Here is an 18,054-nt window from a genome sequence, read left to right as displayed (position 1 = left end):
CAGAGGGGTGCTCAGAGTGTGGATGGATTGAATTCAGCCCACCCTGAGCAGCTTTTACTCTGACAGAAATCAGTGAGAGGATTCTGCTCCAGCCCATTCTGGAGATGTGTGGGCTCTGCAGGGCTGAGGAGGCTCTGGGTGTGTGTGGGGTGGGGATATCCATGGAAATTATTAATTTCCATGATTCATGGAAAGTATCCCACCCTCTGGGGAAGGCTGGAAAACCAGGCTGGGCTGCTGGGTGTGACACCTGAGCCACTCCAAGCTCTGCTCCAAGATCTGAGATGTTCCCTGCAGGTGGCACAAGGGAAGGGCAGCACCTTCCCACCACCTGTGGGGCTCCTCCTTTAAATCTATAATAAATACACAATATTGCTTTCAGTGTATTGGATTCTTCACCCCCTTCCTTACTCTGTTTCATCTTGAACTTTGCAGAAATGTGTCCCTGAAGTGGAGTTGTTGGCCAGAGGCAGATTGGAAGGTGCAGGGATGGGTTTTGGGGGCACAGTGAGGGGTGGAGAGAGGTTTGGGGCAGGTGGGCACACGGGGAGAGCTTCACCCCCAGAGCTGTGGAGTCCAGAACCTTCCATGGGCCAGGTGCTCTGGTGAGGTAGGACATGCCAGGGATGGTGGCACCTGCAGAGACACCCTGGCCATGCAGGTGGATCCATGGGATGGCTTTGTGAGTAATTTGGGGATCAGGGCAAGAATTTGAGTGATTCCATATTTATTTTGCCCTTCAGACAGGTACATTTGAGGCCAGTGCAGTGGAAAATTGTGTGCACTTAAAAGCATTGCTGATGCAAGGGAGATGCTGCAGAAACACCCACAGAACTATTCATGGACAGGAGAACAGGTTTTTATATGAGAAAATGTGGAGTTTGGTCTGCCCAAAGTGTTGGAAGGGGATTCAGAGACAGCCTGTGACATGTGGGGAGTGTGCAAAGTCTGGAGCCTGCTTGGATCCATTGATTAATTTGATCTTTATCCATTGATTAATTTTATCTTGATTCATTGCCTAATTTGATTTTGATCCATTCCTTAATTTGGTCTTCATCCATTGATTAATTTGATCTTGATCTGTTCATTAATTTGATCTTGATCCATTCCTTAATTTGATTTTGATCCATTCCTTAATTTGGTCTTGATCCATTCATTAATTTGATCTTGATCCATTCCTTAATTTGATCTTGATCCATTCCTTAATTTGATCTTGATCTATTGCTTAATTTGATCTTGATCCATTCATTAATTTGATCTTAATCCATTGATTAGGTCTCTTCCAACCCAAACCACCCTGGGATTCCATGATTCCATGGCTGTCCCTCAGAGCCAAACCACACAAGCTGGCAAGTGCATATTTTTGAATTTTTTACCTTTTCTTTAATGATGTACCACAAAAAAAAATGGAAGTTGAAATATATTTTTCTCCAAATATATATATTTATATAATATATAATCTTAGTTAACTCAAGTATATACATTGTATAATAAATAATGCTTATAAAAAGAGAAATTTTCTGAATATAAAATAAAAAAAAATCGACCTCTACAACTTTATACAAAACTTTGGATACAGCAGATTGATGGAAAAAAGATCTTCCATTCAGTGCTAGAATACCTGGCTACAGTAAAATAATTACAAGGCAATAAATGTTCTATTTAATATTAAATACCTTTTCTTGATTAAAAAACAAACAAACAAAGAAGGGATTTTGTTTAAAGTCGGGGCCTGGGAGTCTTTAATATATATTTTAAATAGATGCATATCAGAGGATGGCGTGGCTCTGGCTGGGGGAGGTTTTGGAGCTCTCTGGGATTTGAATTTTTGGGAGCAAAGGCTCCTCTGCAGGGAACTCTGCACGGGAGGGACCTGGGGTTCTGTCAGGCTCTGTCTCTCCCCTTTATTGCTCTGTGCAGCTCCAGGGGCTGCTCATTCCCAGGAAAAGAGAGATTGGAGCAGCAGCCCCAGCCCCAGGGACCACCATTCCCTGGAATTCACTGCCTGGGGTGGGTTTGAGCCTGGCTCTTGGTCCTGGAGCCCACCAGGACAGAGGGAATATTTATTTTATTAATTTCATAGGCCAGTCCTGGAGAAGGTAAACAGGGGATGGCCTGGGGAGCAGGAGGGGACAAACACTGGTTCTGCTCCATGGGATGAGGGGGGAGCCCAAATCCCTGCTCATGGAACTTTCTGGATGATTGCAGACAGCTCAGTAAATCCTGGCAGGGGAAGGCTCTGCCTGGCTTTGTGCTGTGGCACTGACAAGGCTGACAAGGAGGCTGGGACAGAGATTTCCTCTCTCCCCGGAGTCTCTCCTGTTCACCTGGCAGGTAACCTGTCCCCAGAGAGACCCTGAGCTCCCCCTGGGATGTGAAGTCATGTTAGGGAATGCTCAGTCAGTGATCCTTAAATCCTCTCCTGGGCAGCTGCACGGTGAGGAGGTGATGGGACAGTGCTGTCGCCTGTGGGAGGTGGCAGCAGTGCCCTGTGCCCTGCTCCTGCCCTGGGCCAGTGCCAGAGGGGCAGCCCTGGGCTCTGCCTTGCTGAAATCCTCCATGGGAGATGTGGGGAGGGGGAACAGAGAGAGCAGAGGGACCCCTGGGCTCTGTTAGTCTGCTCAGGTTTGGTTCTCCAGCATCACCTCAGAGCAGGGAGGAGGGAGCTGGGCTGGGCTGGGGGCTCCTTCCTGTCCCCCCTGCATGTGCTGAGAGCAGGACAGCAGCAGCTGGGGGAGCTTTCCCAACCCAACCCAACCCAACCCAATCCATTTCCACCTGAGCCCCCGTGCTGGTGCCTGCAGGGGCTGGGCCTGTGGGGCAGCACAGAGCTGGGAGCTCGGGGGCTGCTGTGGCAGCAGCTCTGCCTCGTGGGGCTGTGCCTTGCTGGGACCCAGCTGTCCCTGGTCTCTGCTGCCTGTCCTGTCCTGTCCCTGCTCTTGTTCTGTCCCTGCTCTCCCTGTCCTGTCCCTGCTCTCCCTGTCCTATCCCTGCCTTCCTTGTCCTGTCCCTGCTCTCCCTGTCCTGTCCCTGCTCTCCCTGTCCTGTCCCTGTCCTGTCCCTACTCTTGTCCTGTCGTGCTCTCCCTGCTTTTGTCCTGTCCCTGCTCTCCTTGTCCTGTCCCTGCCTTCCCTGTCCTGTCCCTGCCTTTCCTGTCCTGTCCCTACTCTTGTCCTGTCCCTGCTCTCCCTGTCCCTGCTGTCCCTGTCGTGTCCCTGCCTTCCTTGTCTTGTCCCTGCTTTTGTCCTGTCCCTGCTCTCCTTGTCCTGTCCCTGCCTTCCCTGTCCTGTCCCTGCCTTTCCTGTCCTGTCCCTACTCTTGTCCTGTCCCTGCTCTCCCTGTCCCTGCTGTCCCTGTCGTGTCCCTGCCTTCCTTGTCTTGTCCCTGCTTTTGTCCTGTCCCTGCTCTCTGTGTCATCTCCCTGCTGTCCCTGTCCCTGCCCTCCCTGTCCCTGTTTTTGTCCTGTCCCTGCTCTCCCTGTCTTGTCCCTGCTCTCCTTGTCCTGTCCCTGCTCTCCAGGGCATTTTGTCCTGTCCCTGCTCTCTCTGTCCCTGCCCTCCCCAGGCAGCCCGAGGCACCAGCAGTCCCACCTTACCTCTTGAGCTGCCCAGAGCCTTCTCGGTGCCCTGGCTGGGGCCACCAGGATTTTTGTGCCATCCTCCAGCAGCGTGAGGCCACATGTGGGTCTGAGTGACCCCTGGGGCCCTGCTCTGGGAGCCACCTCCACCAGTGGAGCCCCACCTGTGCTTTACTTGCAGGTGTGGACGTCGTAGACCCGCGTGCACTCCTGGCAGCTGACGTAGCAGCACCAGTGGAAGATGCAGTGACATTTCTCCTTGCGCTTCTCAGTCCGCGTGTTGTGGCCGCGCCCGCAGCACAGCAGGTCGCAGCCGTCGATGCCGTGCGAGGTGACGTTGCACGTCCTGTCCCTCGTCCCAAAGGAGCCCGTCTCGGGGTTGGGCTCACAGAAATTGGGGGAGTTCTCGTAGTACACCAGGTCCCGCTCCGTTGGCGGCTTGAAGAGCGCGTACTTGGCCCTGAGGGTTTCCACCCAGCCCCGCGACTCGCGGTGCTTCTCCACCACCATCTCCGAGGCGCTGTCGTATTTGTCCTTCAGGTAGTCCCCGATGGCTCGGAAATCGGGCTGGGCCCACCAGCAGGTCTTGACCTCGCAGCTCCCCGAGAGCCCGTGGCACTTGCACTTGAGGTGCATGTGGTCCAGGATGGTCTGTGTGGGACAGAGCAGAGTCAGCAGCAGAAACAGCCACAGAATGGAACACGGGGTTTTGTCATAGACATCTTTTATGGAAAATCCCTTCCTTAGGATTTTTCCTCCTGAGAAGCTGAGAGACCTCAGGAACAAAATGTAAACAATGGTTATCTGCTGCTGTGGAATGCAACAGGTGCATCTGGGATTGGTCTCATGTGGTTGTTTCTAATTAAAGGCCAATCACAGTCTCTGTCTGAGCCACAAGCCTTCATTATCATTCCTTCTTTCGTATTCTTAGCCAGCCTTCTGATGAAATCCTTTCTTCTATTCTTTTAGTATAGTTTTAATGTAATATATATCATAAAATAATAAATGAAGCCTTCTGAAACATGGAGTCAGATCCTCCTCTCTTCCCTCATCCTCAGAGCCCCGTGAACACGGTCACAGGGTTTGCTCTCCATCACCCACCTGTGCCACCTGGGCTTAAATGTCTGCTCTAAACTCAGTCTGGGAAGCCTCACCTTGAGTTTTGGGGGCAGTTTTGAGCCTGTCCCCAGTGCCCACCCAGCCTGTCCCAGTGGTCACCCAGCCTGTCCCCAGTGGTCACTCACCGTCCGGCCAGCCTCGTTGTTGTGCCGGTTCATGGCGGAGCGCGCGTCCGGCCGGTTCTCCCGCGCGTCCGCAAACTCCCGGGACACCAGCACCCCGAAGTCGGCGTCCTCGCTGCAGCCCCCCCACTTCCAGCCATCCCCCGGGGGTCCCTTGTGGTGGGAGTCACAGCCACAGATGGTGGAGGTGCCCTCGGCGCAGGAGCGGGTGACGGCGAAGGCCACCCCGGCCGAGGCGATGGCGTGCACGAAGGCGGATTCGCGCGTGGCTGCAAGACACAGAGCACTGCTGGGCTGCCACTGTTATAATTCCTGCAAAAATACCCCTTGCCCGAGATTTTCTCTTAGGAAGCAGAGAATCCTCAGCTCCTCCTGTGTTTTGCTGCTTTGGGATGTGTTTATTCAACATGGGAATTGTTTTAAGCTAATGACCGATCACCATCAGCTGTGTCAGGACTTGTAGCCATGATATTTTTTGAAAAATCCTTTCTTTACGATTTTTCCTCCTGAGAAGCTGAGAGGCCTCAGGAACAAAATGTAAACAATGGTTATCTGCTGCTGTGGAATGCAACAGGTGCATCTGGGATTGGTCTCATGTGATTGTTTCTAATTAATGAACAATAAAAGTCAGCTGGCTTGGACTCTCTGTCCGAGATACAAACCTTTGTTATCATTCTTTCTTTTTCTATTCTTAGCCAGCCTTCTGATGAAATCCATTCTTCTATTCTTTTAGTATAGTTTTAATAGAATATATATAATAATAAATCAAGCCTTCTGAATCATGGAGTCGGATCCTCATCTCTTTCTTCACCCTCAGACCCCTGTGAACACCATCACAGGGACTCTAGAAGCAGCCACGAGTTTTCATTATCATCCTTGTTAAAACTTCTGTCTGTGTCCTTTCTCTATTTTTTAGTATAGTTTTAGTATAGCGTAATGTAATGTAATATAATATAATATAATATAATATAATATAATATAATATAATATAATATAATATAATATAATATAATATAATATAATATAATATAATATAATATAATATAATATAATATAGCCTTCTAAGAATATGGAGTCAAATTCACCATTCTCTCCCATCAACCCTGCAAATTCAACAGTGTTCTCCTTCCCAGCCCCACCCAGCAGCCCCTAAACCTTGCTGAAAAGGTTGATTTTGTTAATTTGGAAAGGAGTTATTTTGTTAATTTGTTAATGAAGGTTTCCTGGAGCAGGAGGTGGGGCAGGGTGTGACTCCAGCTCCCTGCAGCATTTCCCAAACACAGGGCCCAGGACTTGATCCATGGGTGCTCAGGGGTGAACAAGGCATCAGTAGCAGCTTGAGGGGCCTCAGGAGGGAGTTACTGGAGTAATTCCTGGCCTGGGAACCCAGAGAAGGGCTCCATGCCAGGGGTTGGAGATGGAGGAGCTCGTTGATCTGGGGAAAGGCTTTGGACGATGCAGACACACTGTGGGAGAACATGGGCTTGGCCTTGGCCTCACCCAGGCTCTCCCAAGCACTGTTGCTATCTCAGAACCAACTTTCCCCCTGGGGACACCTTTTGGCTCAGAACTACTGCAGAGGTGCAGCTCCCTGGTGACACCAGGCTGCTTCAGCCCACCTAAACATGGGGACTTCTCATATAGAGACTTCTCTAAATCCAGAGCAGATGTTGGGGTCAATGCAACCTTGTGCCAGGGTGCAGGAGAGGCTGGAGCTCAGGGGCTGTGGTGTCTGGGCTGGAGGGCTCTGACTGCTCTTGGGTCTGGCGTGATCAGATAACGGGGAGAAATTTCTGCTGAGAAAATCACCTTGGAGCCATCTCTCAGCTGTCTCCTGCGTCCCTGCCCTGTGCCTGGGGACAGCAGGCCCCTGGCCCCAGCCTCAGCCTCTCTGCAGACCCAAAAGCCAGCTTTGCCAAGCTGGGCTGATGCCAGGCTCTCAGGGGAGGTGGCTGTGGGTGGCTGCCAGCTGTGGGAATCCCAAATGGCATCTCCAAGCAGGGCTGCTCAGTCCTGGCTGTGCTGGCAGCACCCTGCTGAGGTTTTCACGTCCTTTCAGCTCCAACTCTTCCCTCCTTCGCTGTGCCAGCAGGGATCCAGCTTGGAAAACCAGCCAGGTTCTCCTGGGGGATCTCTCCCCAGCATCCCTGGGGCTGTGGGCACCGCTGGGGCTGTGGGCACCGCTGGAAGGTCCCTGCCCCAGTGAGGTGCTCCAGCCTCACCAAGGCTCTTTGGGTGGCCCAGAGCAGAGCAGAGCAGAGCACAGGAGCCAGCCCGGGACAGCCCGGGGGGACAGGGGGAGGACACGGGAGCGATGTGGCTCTGCTGGCCCTGGGAGGTGCGGATGGGCACGGGGCTGGGCTGGGCTGGCAGTGCCCTCCTGGCAGGGCCACGATGGACACGGCTCCTGCAGCTGCCCCGTGTCCCCTGTGCCCCCCATGCCCCCTGTACCCACGGTGTCCCCTGTGTCCCCCATAGCCCCCATGACCCCGGTGTCCTCCATGTCCCCTGTGCCTCCTATGCCCTCTATATCCCCCGTGCCCCCCATGTCCCCGTGTCCCTGTACCCCCCCGTGTCCCCTGTGTCCTCCTTGTCTCCTATGCCTCCCGTGTCCCCTGTATCCCCTGTACCCCCTGTGTGCCTCGTGCCCCCCGTGTCCTCTGTACCCCTTGTACCCCCCGTGTCCCCTGTGCCCCCTACACTCCCAGTGTCCCCTGTGTCCCCCATGTCTCCCGTGTCCCCTGTACCCCCCATGTCCCTCCATACCCCCTGTGCCCCTTGTACCCCCCATGCCCCTCATGTCCCCCATGCCCCCTTGTCCCCTGTACCCCCCATGCCCCTCGTGTCCCCTATGCCCTCCGTGTCCTCTGTGTCCCCTATGTCCCCTATACCCCCCAGGTCCCCCGTGTCCCTCATACCCCTCGTGTCCCCATGCCCCCCGTGCCCACCATGTCCCCCATACCCACCGTGTCCCCTGTGTCCCCGTGCTCCCTGTGTCCCCCGTGTCGCCTGTGCTCTCCACGGCCCCCATAACCCCGGTGTCCCACATGTCCCCCATACCCCCTGTACCCCCCATGCCCCTCGTGTCCCCCGTGTCCCCCGTACCCCCCATGTCCCCGTGTCCCCGCTCGGTGCCAGCACAGGGGGGGATCGAGCTGCCACCCCCAAACCGCTCGGTGCCTTGAGACCCTGGCCGGGCTCCGGGCGAGGAGCCGGGAGAATTTCCCAGAGACGAACGGCGGGAGCGGCGTTCCCAGAACCAGGGGAGGGGCTGGCGAGGGAGGATTAGAGCCGCCTTGACAGTGCACCACTGCGACTGTCTCCCAGCCAGCCCCGTTACCTGCTGGGACACTCAATTTGCCATTGTTCCCTCGGTGTCACACTGTATTACCCGCATAATGCGGAATGTTTCCGCCGGCCAGCGTACCCACGGCACAGAGCGCTGGCATTCCCCAGGAGCACCTCGTAGCAACGGGGCAATGTTCCCCTGTCCTGCCGTCACCCTCCAATCCCGCCAGCCCGGCTGGGAAATCCCTTTTGAAGGCGCTCCCCAGCCCCCCAGAATGGCTAAAGGGCGTGTGAATGCGGCAGCGATTTGAAACGACTGCGGCGCTGCGATGGTATCGCTCGCCCTGCCTCACAGTAGGGGAGGAAGCTTAGCTCTTTCTCATCGCTATAAGCTTATTTTTCTCTCTCTGCCTTCTCTGCTTTTCCCTCCCCCCGCTCCCGTTAAGCTGCTGAGTTTATATCGAGCCGGCCCCTGATCCCACACACCCCTGTTTAGATGCAAATGACTGCGGGTGTCATGGCTGAGAAAAGCCCCGGGTTATCGTGGTGCGGGTCTTTTGCCTTTTCACAGCTCGTGGCAGGGGCTTAGCCCAGCTCACCGGGACCCCCGAGGGCAGCCCGGGCCCAGCTGCCAACCCTGCACCTGCCCTGGCCCGGAGCATCCCCCGGGGCAGAGGGGACAGGGGAGTGGGGACCAGCATCCCTGGGGAGCTCCATGGGCTGCAGGGAGCGTCCTTCTGCACCTTCCTCCATCCTTGTGACCTTCCTCATCCTTCTTCATCCTTCTGCACCTTCCTCCATCCTTCTGCACCTTCCTCATCCTTCTTCATCCTTCCTTCATCCTTCTTCATCCTTCTTCATCCTTCTGCACCTTCCTCCATCCTTCTGCACCTTCCTCATCCTTCTTCATCCTTCCTTCATCCTTCTGCACCTTCATCCCTGTGACCTTCCTCATCCTTCTTCATCCTTCTGCACCTTCCTCCATCCTTCTGCACCTTCCTCCATCCTTCTTCACCCTCCTTCATCCTTCTGTACCTTCCTCCATCCTTCTTCATCCTCCTCCATCCTTCTTCACCCTCCTTCAACCTTCTGCACCTTCCTCCATCCTTCTTCATCCTTCTTCTACAGTCTGTACCTTCCTTCATCCTTCTTCACCTTCCTCCAGCCTCCTGCACTTTCCTTCATCCCTTTTCACCTTCCTCCATCCTTCTTCATCCTTCTGCACCTTCCTCCATCCTTGTGACCTTCCTCCATCCTTCTTCATTCTTCTGCACCTTCTTCTATCCTTCTTCATCCTTCTTCTATGGTCTGCATCTTCCTCCATCCTTCTGCACCTTCCTCCATCCTTCTGCACCTTCCTCCATCCTTCTGCACCTTCCTCCATCCTTCTTCACCCTCCTCCATCCTTCCTTCATTCTATTTCATCCTTCTTCAACTTCCTCCATCCTTCTTCACCTTCCTCATCCTTCTGCACCTTCCTTCACCCTCCTTCACCTTCCTCCATCCTTCTTTACCTCTCTCCATCCTTCTTCACCTTCCTCCATCCTTCTGCACCCTCCTCCATCCTTCTTCACCTTCCTCCATCCTTCTTCATCCTTCTTCTATGGTCTGCACCACAGGCTGCAGGGGAATCTCAGATTTGCTGCCTGGAGCATCTCCTCTTCCTCTTCCTCTTCCTCTTCCTCTTCCTCTTCCTCTTCCTCTTCCTCTTCCTCTTCCTCTTCCTCTTCCTCTTCCTCTTCCTCTTCCTCTTCCTCTTCCTCTTCCCCTCCCTCTTCCTCTCCTCCACTGCCCTTGGTGTCTGCAGAGCTGCTCCTCTCTCATGTTCTCAACCTACTCTTCTCAGGCCACACTTACTTAACCAGATTTTTAACCAGATTTTTTGGCCAGATTTAAGCAAAATCCTGGATTTCCTACCCAGAAAATGGTGATTGTTCCCCCCAGAGCAATGTGTGGCTGCTGGCTCAGCCCTGGTTGGGACAGGGCTTGGCTGGAGGAGCCATTGGCTTTAGATAAGAGCTGACCTTATTTTGCAAAGAAAAGGGAAAGGAGGGAAGGGCAAAGCAGGTTTTTCTGTTTTTCTTCCCTCCTCATCCCAGACTGCACACCTGCAGTATAAATCATCCTGGAGAATCTGCTTGTAAAAACATGAGCTTACCCAACATTCAGGGGTTGGTTTTTTGTTTTGTTTTTTTTCATGGCCTGGGTTAGAAAATAAGACACAAAAAAAGAAAATGTAGAATCACAGAACTACAGAACAGTTTGGGTTGGGAGGGACTTTGAAGCCCATCCAGTGCCACCTCTGCCGTGGCAGGGACACCTTCCACTGTCCCAGGGGATTCCAAACCTTGTCCAGCCTGGCCTTGGGCACTGCCAGGAATCCAGGGGCAGCCACAGCTGCTCTGGGAATGCCATCCCAGCCCCATTCAGGGAGGGCAGCCCTGAGCCCCCACAGTGGCAGCAGAGCTCACAGCCTGGAGGATGCCCCAGGGAGGGTTGGACACACATTTGGACATGAGGGTCTGCTCAGCTGAGCCCTCCTCCACTGGATGTGACCATGGTTAACAAGCTTGCAGCTCCTTTAAAATGAAATTACCCTCAGTTTCTTTTCAGCCTCTATTAGAAATGATTTTGAAAAATCATTTCTAATAGAAAAGTTTTTGATGCTGTTGTAGTGAGAGCTGCACCTTTGAAGCTTTTCCAAAATAGCCTCAATCCACCTGAGGGAGCAGCAGCTGAGATGATCCAAGTGAGAACTGACAGGGGATTTCCCCCAGGTGTTTGTGAGGTGAAACCACAATCCTTTGTTGGCCAAATGCAGGGTGTGAGCTGGGACAGGGATTGTCCAGGTTTGGGTTTGGGTTTGGGTTTGGTTTGGGTGTGCTGGAGGTGAGGAAAAGGGAATGTGACAATGGTGGCCACAGGATCCAGAATAGAATAGAATAGAATAGAATAGAATAGAATAGAATAGAATAGAATAGAATAGAATAGAATAGAATAGAGTAGAATAGAATCCATAATTATGGATTATTATCCAGATTATGGGCCCAAAACTTTTGGTTTTAGGATCACTAAAGGGGCTCCAGGAGAGCTGGGGAGGGATTGGGGATGGAGGGACAGGACACAGGGAATGGCTCCCAGGGCCAGAGGGCAGGGATGGATGGGATATTGGGAATTAGGAATTGTGGGATCCATCCCTGGAATGGATTTCCCAGAGCAGCTGGGGCTGCCCCTGGATCCCTGGCAGTGCCCAAGGTCAGGCTGGACAGGGTTTGGAGCCCCCTGGGACAGTGGAAGTGTCCCTGTCATGGCAGGGGTGGCACTGGGTGGGCTTTGTCCAACCCAACCCTGTAGCTATGATATTTTATGGAAAATCCTTTCCTTAGGATTTTTCCTCCCAAGAAGCTGAGAAGCCTCAGGAACAAAATCTGATCTGCTGCTGTGGAATGCAACAGGTGCATCTGTGATTGGTCTCATGTGGTTGTTTCTAATTAATGGCCAATCACAGTCCAGCTGTCTGGACTGCCTCAGTTAGTCACAAGCCTTTGTTATAATTCCTTTTCTATTCTTTCATCCTTCTGATGAAATCCTTTCTTCTATTCTTGTAGTACAGTTTTAATATAAAATATATAATAAAATAATACATCAGCCTTCTGAAACATGGAGTCAGATCCTCATCTCTTCCCTCATCCTGGGACCCCTGTGAACACTGTCACACAACCCAACCCCATCTGTGACTCCTGTCCCATCCAAGGGAGAAGCTGAGTGGCACCAGATGCTCTTTAAAAGGTCCTTTCCAGCTCAGACTGTTCCTCTGAAGGCCCAGGAGTGTCCCCCGCTGTTGAAGATTGCAGTGCAAGATGTTTTCTATTACCATCTGTATGGCAGATCATCCTTATCAAAGTGGTTATCTTTGCTTTATCTCTCTCTTTGAGTGACCACATTCACCCCTCCCTGGGAGAGGACATTGCTGATAACAGCTATTGAATGTCACTGCATGACTGATAAGAACTGTAACATCCCATTGGGAGATGTGAGCCCAGAGGGAGGAGCCAAGCATTGCTACCCAGATATAATCCAGAGGTTTTGAGACACCAGCACGGCTTTCTGCACTGGATTCCCCAGAGGAACAGCAGCTGCCTCTCCTTCCACTGGATCTTCAGAGGAAGAATCCATCCTTCTCTACAGGATCCCTGCTCCAACAGAACCACCCCTGGCACTGCAGGAGGGCTGAGCCACAATTCCAATGGCACTGCCACCAACACCCTGACCCACAGGGTGTCAGGTTGTGTTCTGACTCTGTCAGTGTTGTTCTAGTGCACTGCATTGTTTATTTTATCCTTTTATTTTTTCCCTTCCCTATTAAAGAACAGTTATTTCCTGCTCCCATATTTTTGCCTGAGAGCCCCTGAATTTAAAATTTATAGCAATTCAGAGGGGTGGGGAGGGTTTACATTCTCCATTTCAGGGGAGGCTCCTGCCTTCCTTAGCAGACTCCTGCCTTTCCAAACCAGGACACCAGCCCTTGTCAGGGACCAGCAGAGCTGCTCCCACCCTCCTCACATCTGCCAGGACCTCTCAGCTCTGTCACCAACCTCTGAGCTCAATCACATCCCCTTCTCTCCTCCCTCAAACCCTACAAAGATTCTGGTTTTTCTCTGCTGCAGACTCTGGGAATCTCAAAGCCTCCCTGTGTTCCTCAGTGCCACCAGTCCCATCCTCAATCTGCTCATTAATTTTGAAGGCAGCAAGGAAAAGACACGAGCACGGTTCAAAAAAATGTGAATAATCCCCAGCATCAGATGGGCTGGGCTTTGATGTGTCCTCCTTTGCAGATGATGCTGTTTATTTTTAACTGCTCCACTTACAGGTGAGTGAGACACCAGGATAAATCCACCCCGGGAGCCTGGCAGGGCTGTCTGGAGTGGGAAAATAAGGATATATCCAACGTGCTCACTCATTTTTCTCCATCTGTCAGAAGATTTTCAGAGCTCTGGGTGATATTTTACCTTGTCAGCTCGGGGTATGTGGAGATGCTGAGGCAAGTCCACACTTGAGGCTTTGCTCGAGTCCCTGCAGCCGAAAAGAATCTTAAAATATTCTCCATAAATTCAAAGTTCACTTTGCTCATTACAGGGAGGATGGTTCAAATCTGATCTTTAAGTGCTTTCCTGCTGACAGAAATGGTGCTGAGAGATTTTCAGTGTCTCAATGTTTGAGCAGTTCTTTCATGACTTGTTTAGAATTTTTATGACAGGTTTTTAGTGACCACTTTTGAAGAAAATTAAAACTTTCTGATCTTTTAAGTGCTGAAATTTTGGACAGGCTTTAATTAGGCAACAAATCAGAGTATATTGAGCCCTGCTGATAAGTTATTTGGTAGTAAATATAAGAGTTACCCCAAAATACAGCCTGGCACAACAGAGGGGGAATGAATCTCATGGTGCCTATTAGTGCTCTAATAAGGTTTGACAATCCTGGCTCCTGCAAAGAATCCCACATTAACACAAAGGAATGATTTTCACTGAAATTCTCAACTGACATTTCTGGGATCTGAAACGATACCTACTCTTACTGGGAAGCTGAAACTTGAAAAAAAAGAAAAGGATTTTATGAACTGTTTCTTTGCAGAATTTTGGAGCTTTGAAGGAAAGATTCACCAGAACTCCTGAATTCTGCAGGGGACTGATGGGAAAGAGTTCAAAGTTCTGCTCTCAGCCCAATTTCTCCAGTTCCTTGAAGTCTGTACCATAAAATTCCCATTTCTAAAGCATCACTGCAAACAATAATTTCTGTGCAGTAAAGAAATTATTGCAGGGACCCAGTGGTGTCAACACCCAGGAAGAGGAGGGGGAATTATTTTTGTTGTGTTTATGAAGCTGTGAAAACAAGATATCACCTGTGGATGTCCCTTGTGCTGAATGTGGCACAGAATGAACAGAATCCACGGGACAAAATGGAGATTTTTATCCACTGCGAGCTTTTAATTCACCACTTGGTTCAGTTTTGTGGGGATGCCTTTTTCATCTGCGCTCTGGGGCATCTGAGATTATCATGGGGCTGTGCTGGGGAGGGTCAGGATGGAGCTCAGGGAAAGGTTCTGCCCCCAGAGGGTGCTGGCACTGCCCAGGGAATTTCAGAGCTCCAGGAGGGTTTGGACACCACTCCCAGGGATGCCCAGGGTGGGATTGTTGGGGTGTCTGGGCAGGGCAGGAGCTGGGCTGGATGTTCCCTTCAAACTCAGAGAATTTTGTGATTCTATGATTTGTTCCTCCAGCCTCTCCTTCCAGCCTGTTTTGGGGCCCTTTCTCACTTTTTCCAGTGTAAAGCCCAGGGGAGCTCAATCTACAATCCTGGTGTACCCCAAAGCCCAGGGGAGCTCAAATCACAATCTTGTGTACCCAAAGCCCGGGGCAGCTCAGTACACAATCCTGGTGTACCCCAAAGCTCAGAGGAACTGTGGGGAGCTCAGTGCACAATCCTGGTGTACCCCAACACCCTGAGGAGCTCAGTGCACAATCCTGGTGTACCCCAACACCCTGAGGAGCTCAATGCACAATCCTGGTGAATCCCAAAGCCCAGGGGAGCTCAGTACACACACCTGGTGCATCCCAAAGCCCAGAAGAGCTGTGGGGAGCTCAGTACACATCCCTGATGAACCCCAAAGCCCAGGGGAGCTCAGTACACAATTCTGGTGGACCCCAAAGCCCAAAGAAGCTCAATGCCCAATCCTGGTGCATCCCAAAGCCCAGAGAAGCTGTGGGGAATTCAATCCACAATCCTGGTGCACCCCAAAGCCCAGAGGAGCTGTGGGGAGCTCAATACCCAATCCTGGTACACCCCAAAGCCCAGGGCAGCTCAGTGCTCAATCCTGGTGCACCCCAAAGCCCAGGGCAGCTCAGTGCTCAATCCTGGTGCACCCCAAAGCCCAGGGCAGCTCAGTGCTCAATCCTGGTGCACCCCAAAGCCCAGGGCAGCTCAGTGCTCAATCCTGGTGCACCCCAAAGCCCAGGGAAGCTGTCCCAGCCCTACCCCCAGCCCAGCTGCCCCCTCAGGGTTACCTTTGTCCAGGACAGGCCCGAAGATGGCCAGGCTGTCATCGATGGTGGTGCAGTTCCAGCGGCGGCCCCGGAACTGGTGCTGGCACTCCTGGATGCCCAGCTTCACCCCCTCGGCCACGCTGGGCATGATCTCGATGTAGTTGCGGCAGAAGCGGAGCTGCTTGGGCACCAGGCCGGGGATGGAGCCACAGAGGATGGGCTGGGAGCCCAGGGAGCTGTACTGCTGGCCCAGGGCCAGGGACCTGCAGGGACATGGACAGGGACAGCTCTCGTCACTAAGAGCAGCAGGCACCAGGTCCTAAGGGCTTCTCTTAGGGGAAAGCAGTAGGAAGTGTTGGGTGTTGGGGAAGATGAAACAGGAAAGCCTTATCAATATGATTGTCTGGCAAAAGATTTTGAGAACATGGAAACTATAATTGGGATTGAAATGAAAGCAAGCTTTGAGATCCCTCAGTTACTGAACAACTGGAAAACAATGGTGTGGCCAGCTGAAGGTAATCCCCTTTTGATGGAACAACACCCTCTGCTTGCAGACAGGCCCAAGGGTCAGAGCAGACCCTACAGCTTGGCAGAAGGGGCCCAAAATGGAGTTTTTGGGGTTTAAAATGTAGCACAGTATGGTAATGTAGTGATTCTTACAGGCTGTATGTAAATGCTATAGGATTTGTATCTTGTACTAGATTGGTGAGTGAGAATTAGAATATTCAACACAGAAGAAGATTTATGGTATTGGAACGGGAACCTTGCTCTCTCAACCTTTTGCTCTCTCACCCTCTCATCCTCTCTCCTCCTCTCTCCTCTCAGCCTGCTCTGAGCTGTGTTTGGCAGCTCCCAGCAGGGCCCTGCACTTGACCCTTTAAAATAAACCCCAAATTCCACAACCTGGCTGCAGAGACCTCTTGTCTCCATCCATCCCCACCGTCCTACCCCCGACGCTCCTATAGTTGGGAAGGATGAAGGTCTGACAAAAAGGTCTCACAGATATGTGTGTGCTTGGCAGAAAGATTTTGGAATGTAAAATCTGAAGAAGGGATAGAAATGAAAGCAAGTTTTGATATAGAAGAAAAGAATTGCTGAGGCCTGTGATGGTGTTCACAGGGGTCTTAGGATGAGGGAAGAGATGAGGATCTGACTCCATGTTTCAGAAGGCTTGATTTATTATTTTATGATATATATTATATTAAAACTATACTAAAAGAATAGAATAAAAGTTTTCATCAGAAGGCTAGCTAAGAATAGAAAAAGAAGGAATTAATAACAAAAGTTTGTGTCTCGGACAGAGAGTCCGAGCCAGCTGACTGTGATTGTCCATTAATTAGAAACAACCACATGAGACCAATCCCAGATGCACCTGTTGCATCCCACAGCAGCAGATAACCATTGCTTACATTTTGTTCCTGAGGCCTCCCAGCTTCTCAGAAGGAAAAACCCTAAAGAAAGGATTTTTCATAAAATGTGTCTGTGACAGAGCCCTAACCAAGGAGGCAAAGGGTATTGAGAGGAATAGCAGATTTATCTTTACAAACAAGCTGTGGGTCTGCTCGTAGATAAAACTAGCACTGGGGGATAGAAGAAACAATGGGAAGGGTTCCACTGATTGATGAATGGAAAAAGATATTTGGTTTTACAAATAAACTTTAGGTTTGCTGATAAATGAAATTAGACATTGAAAGATGGAAGAAATAATGGGGAAGAAAAAACCCTAAATTCCATAAGAATTAAAAATTTAAAGGGAGGGTTATATATTTGAGGGAAATCTTTGGTATCAGGTGCTTTGGGAATTTTTTACCTCTCAAGTACCTCAGCCATTGGGGAAGAGAGAGGGAAATGTGGGAAATTGGGATCAAAAGGAAGCTGCATCCTCCAAAAATTTGAGAGATACCAGGAAAATGCCCCATGGCCTCTCCCTTTACTGGAATAAAGTCAAAGGACTCCTCTGTCTCCTTTTTGGACATAAACCTCTGGTATTTGTAGATTAATTTTCCTAACAGTATGTTAGTTAGAAGGGGTTTTTATGAATTAGAGCAAAGGATAAACCCACCTCAAACAAGAAGATGTTTTTACCAAGCACAAAGATAGCACAGGCAAAAAAACCAAGTTGTAAGTAGTAAAAAGGTCTCAGAATTTTCCACTGCAAGAAAACAACTTCTGGCTTAAACTGTAATGTACTGACTTTCAGGGATTGGAGAACAGTAACATGAATATGGTAATTACAGTAGTTATGATGGGCTAGAGATAAAAGTTAAAGTGTAGATTGGTTCTACTGTATGAAGATGTTCAGCAAAGAAAAGTATAGAATGCATTGTAACCAAAAGAAAAGTATAGAATGCATTGTGACCTAAACTAAGGGTCTCTGGAGCTGACAGCTGTAGGCACAGCTCTGTCACCCACAACCCTGGACTGCTGGAACCTCTTGGATGGAATAAACTGCATTTTGAAGAGCCACCTGGAGTCCTGCATCCCTCATTTCAGCTCTTACAGAGAAGCTCACAGAAAAAGAGAATGCAATTCTTATTTCTATTTACTGCTCCTGTTATTTGGCAAATGTGGAATATGTTATGGGGATTGTTTACCTAAAGTGATTTGTTGATTAGACACTAGTGAAAGTTGTTTTGATTCCTTAGTTAACTGAGTCAAAAAACTGTGTCCTGACTGTCTCAGACAGCATTCTTTAGTATTCTTTAGTATAATATTTTCTTTAGTATGTAATTTAGTATTTAGTATTCTTTAGTATAGCATCTCTTTAGTATGTAATTTAGTATAGTATTAGTGCAATACACTATAGCTTAATAAAGCAATTGTTCAACCTTCTCAATCATGGAGTCAGAGCACATTATTCCCTACATTAGGGTCACCCTACATCAATAGGGGACAGTGGCAGGGCTGG

The 18,054-nt window shown here is 50.4% G+C and overlaps 1 protein-coding gene across 1 annotated transcript in view; it reads right to left on the bottom strand.

Moving 5' to 3' along the window:
- Positions 1–3,748: 3,748 nt before the first annotated feature.
- The window catches only part of WNT3 (Wnt family member 3), a 29,228-nt gene continuing 14,922 nt past the window's right edge, over positions 3,749–18,054 (bottom strand). The window contains exons 2-4 of the mRNA XM_063179064.1: positions 15,168–15,409; positions 4,822–5,087; positions 3,749–4,228 (exon numbers count right to left, since the gene is read on the bottom strand). Coding sequence (XP_063035134.1) covers positions 3,749–4,228; positions 4,822–5,087; positions 15,168–15,409 — 988 coding nt within the window. The remainder of the gene's footprint in view (positions 4,229–4,821; positions 5,088–15,167; positions 15,410–18,054) is intronic.

This window comes from Melospiza melodia, chromosome 30, assembly GCF_035770615.1.
Source record: "Melospiza melodia melodia isolate bMelMel2 chromosome 30, bMelMel2.pri, whole genome shotgun sequence".
In the NCBI taxonomy this organism is placed as follows: Eukaryota; Metazoa; Chordata; class Aves; order Passeriformes; family Passerellidae; genus Melospiza; species Melospiza melodia.
Note: the sequence above shows the minus strand (reverse complement) of the source record. Positions and strands in the feature narration are given on the sequence as shown.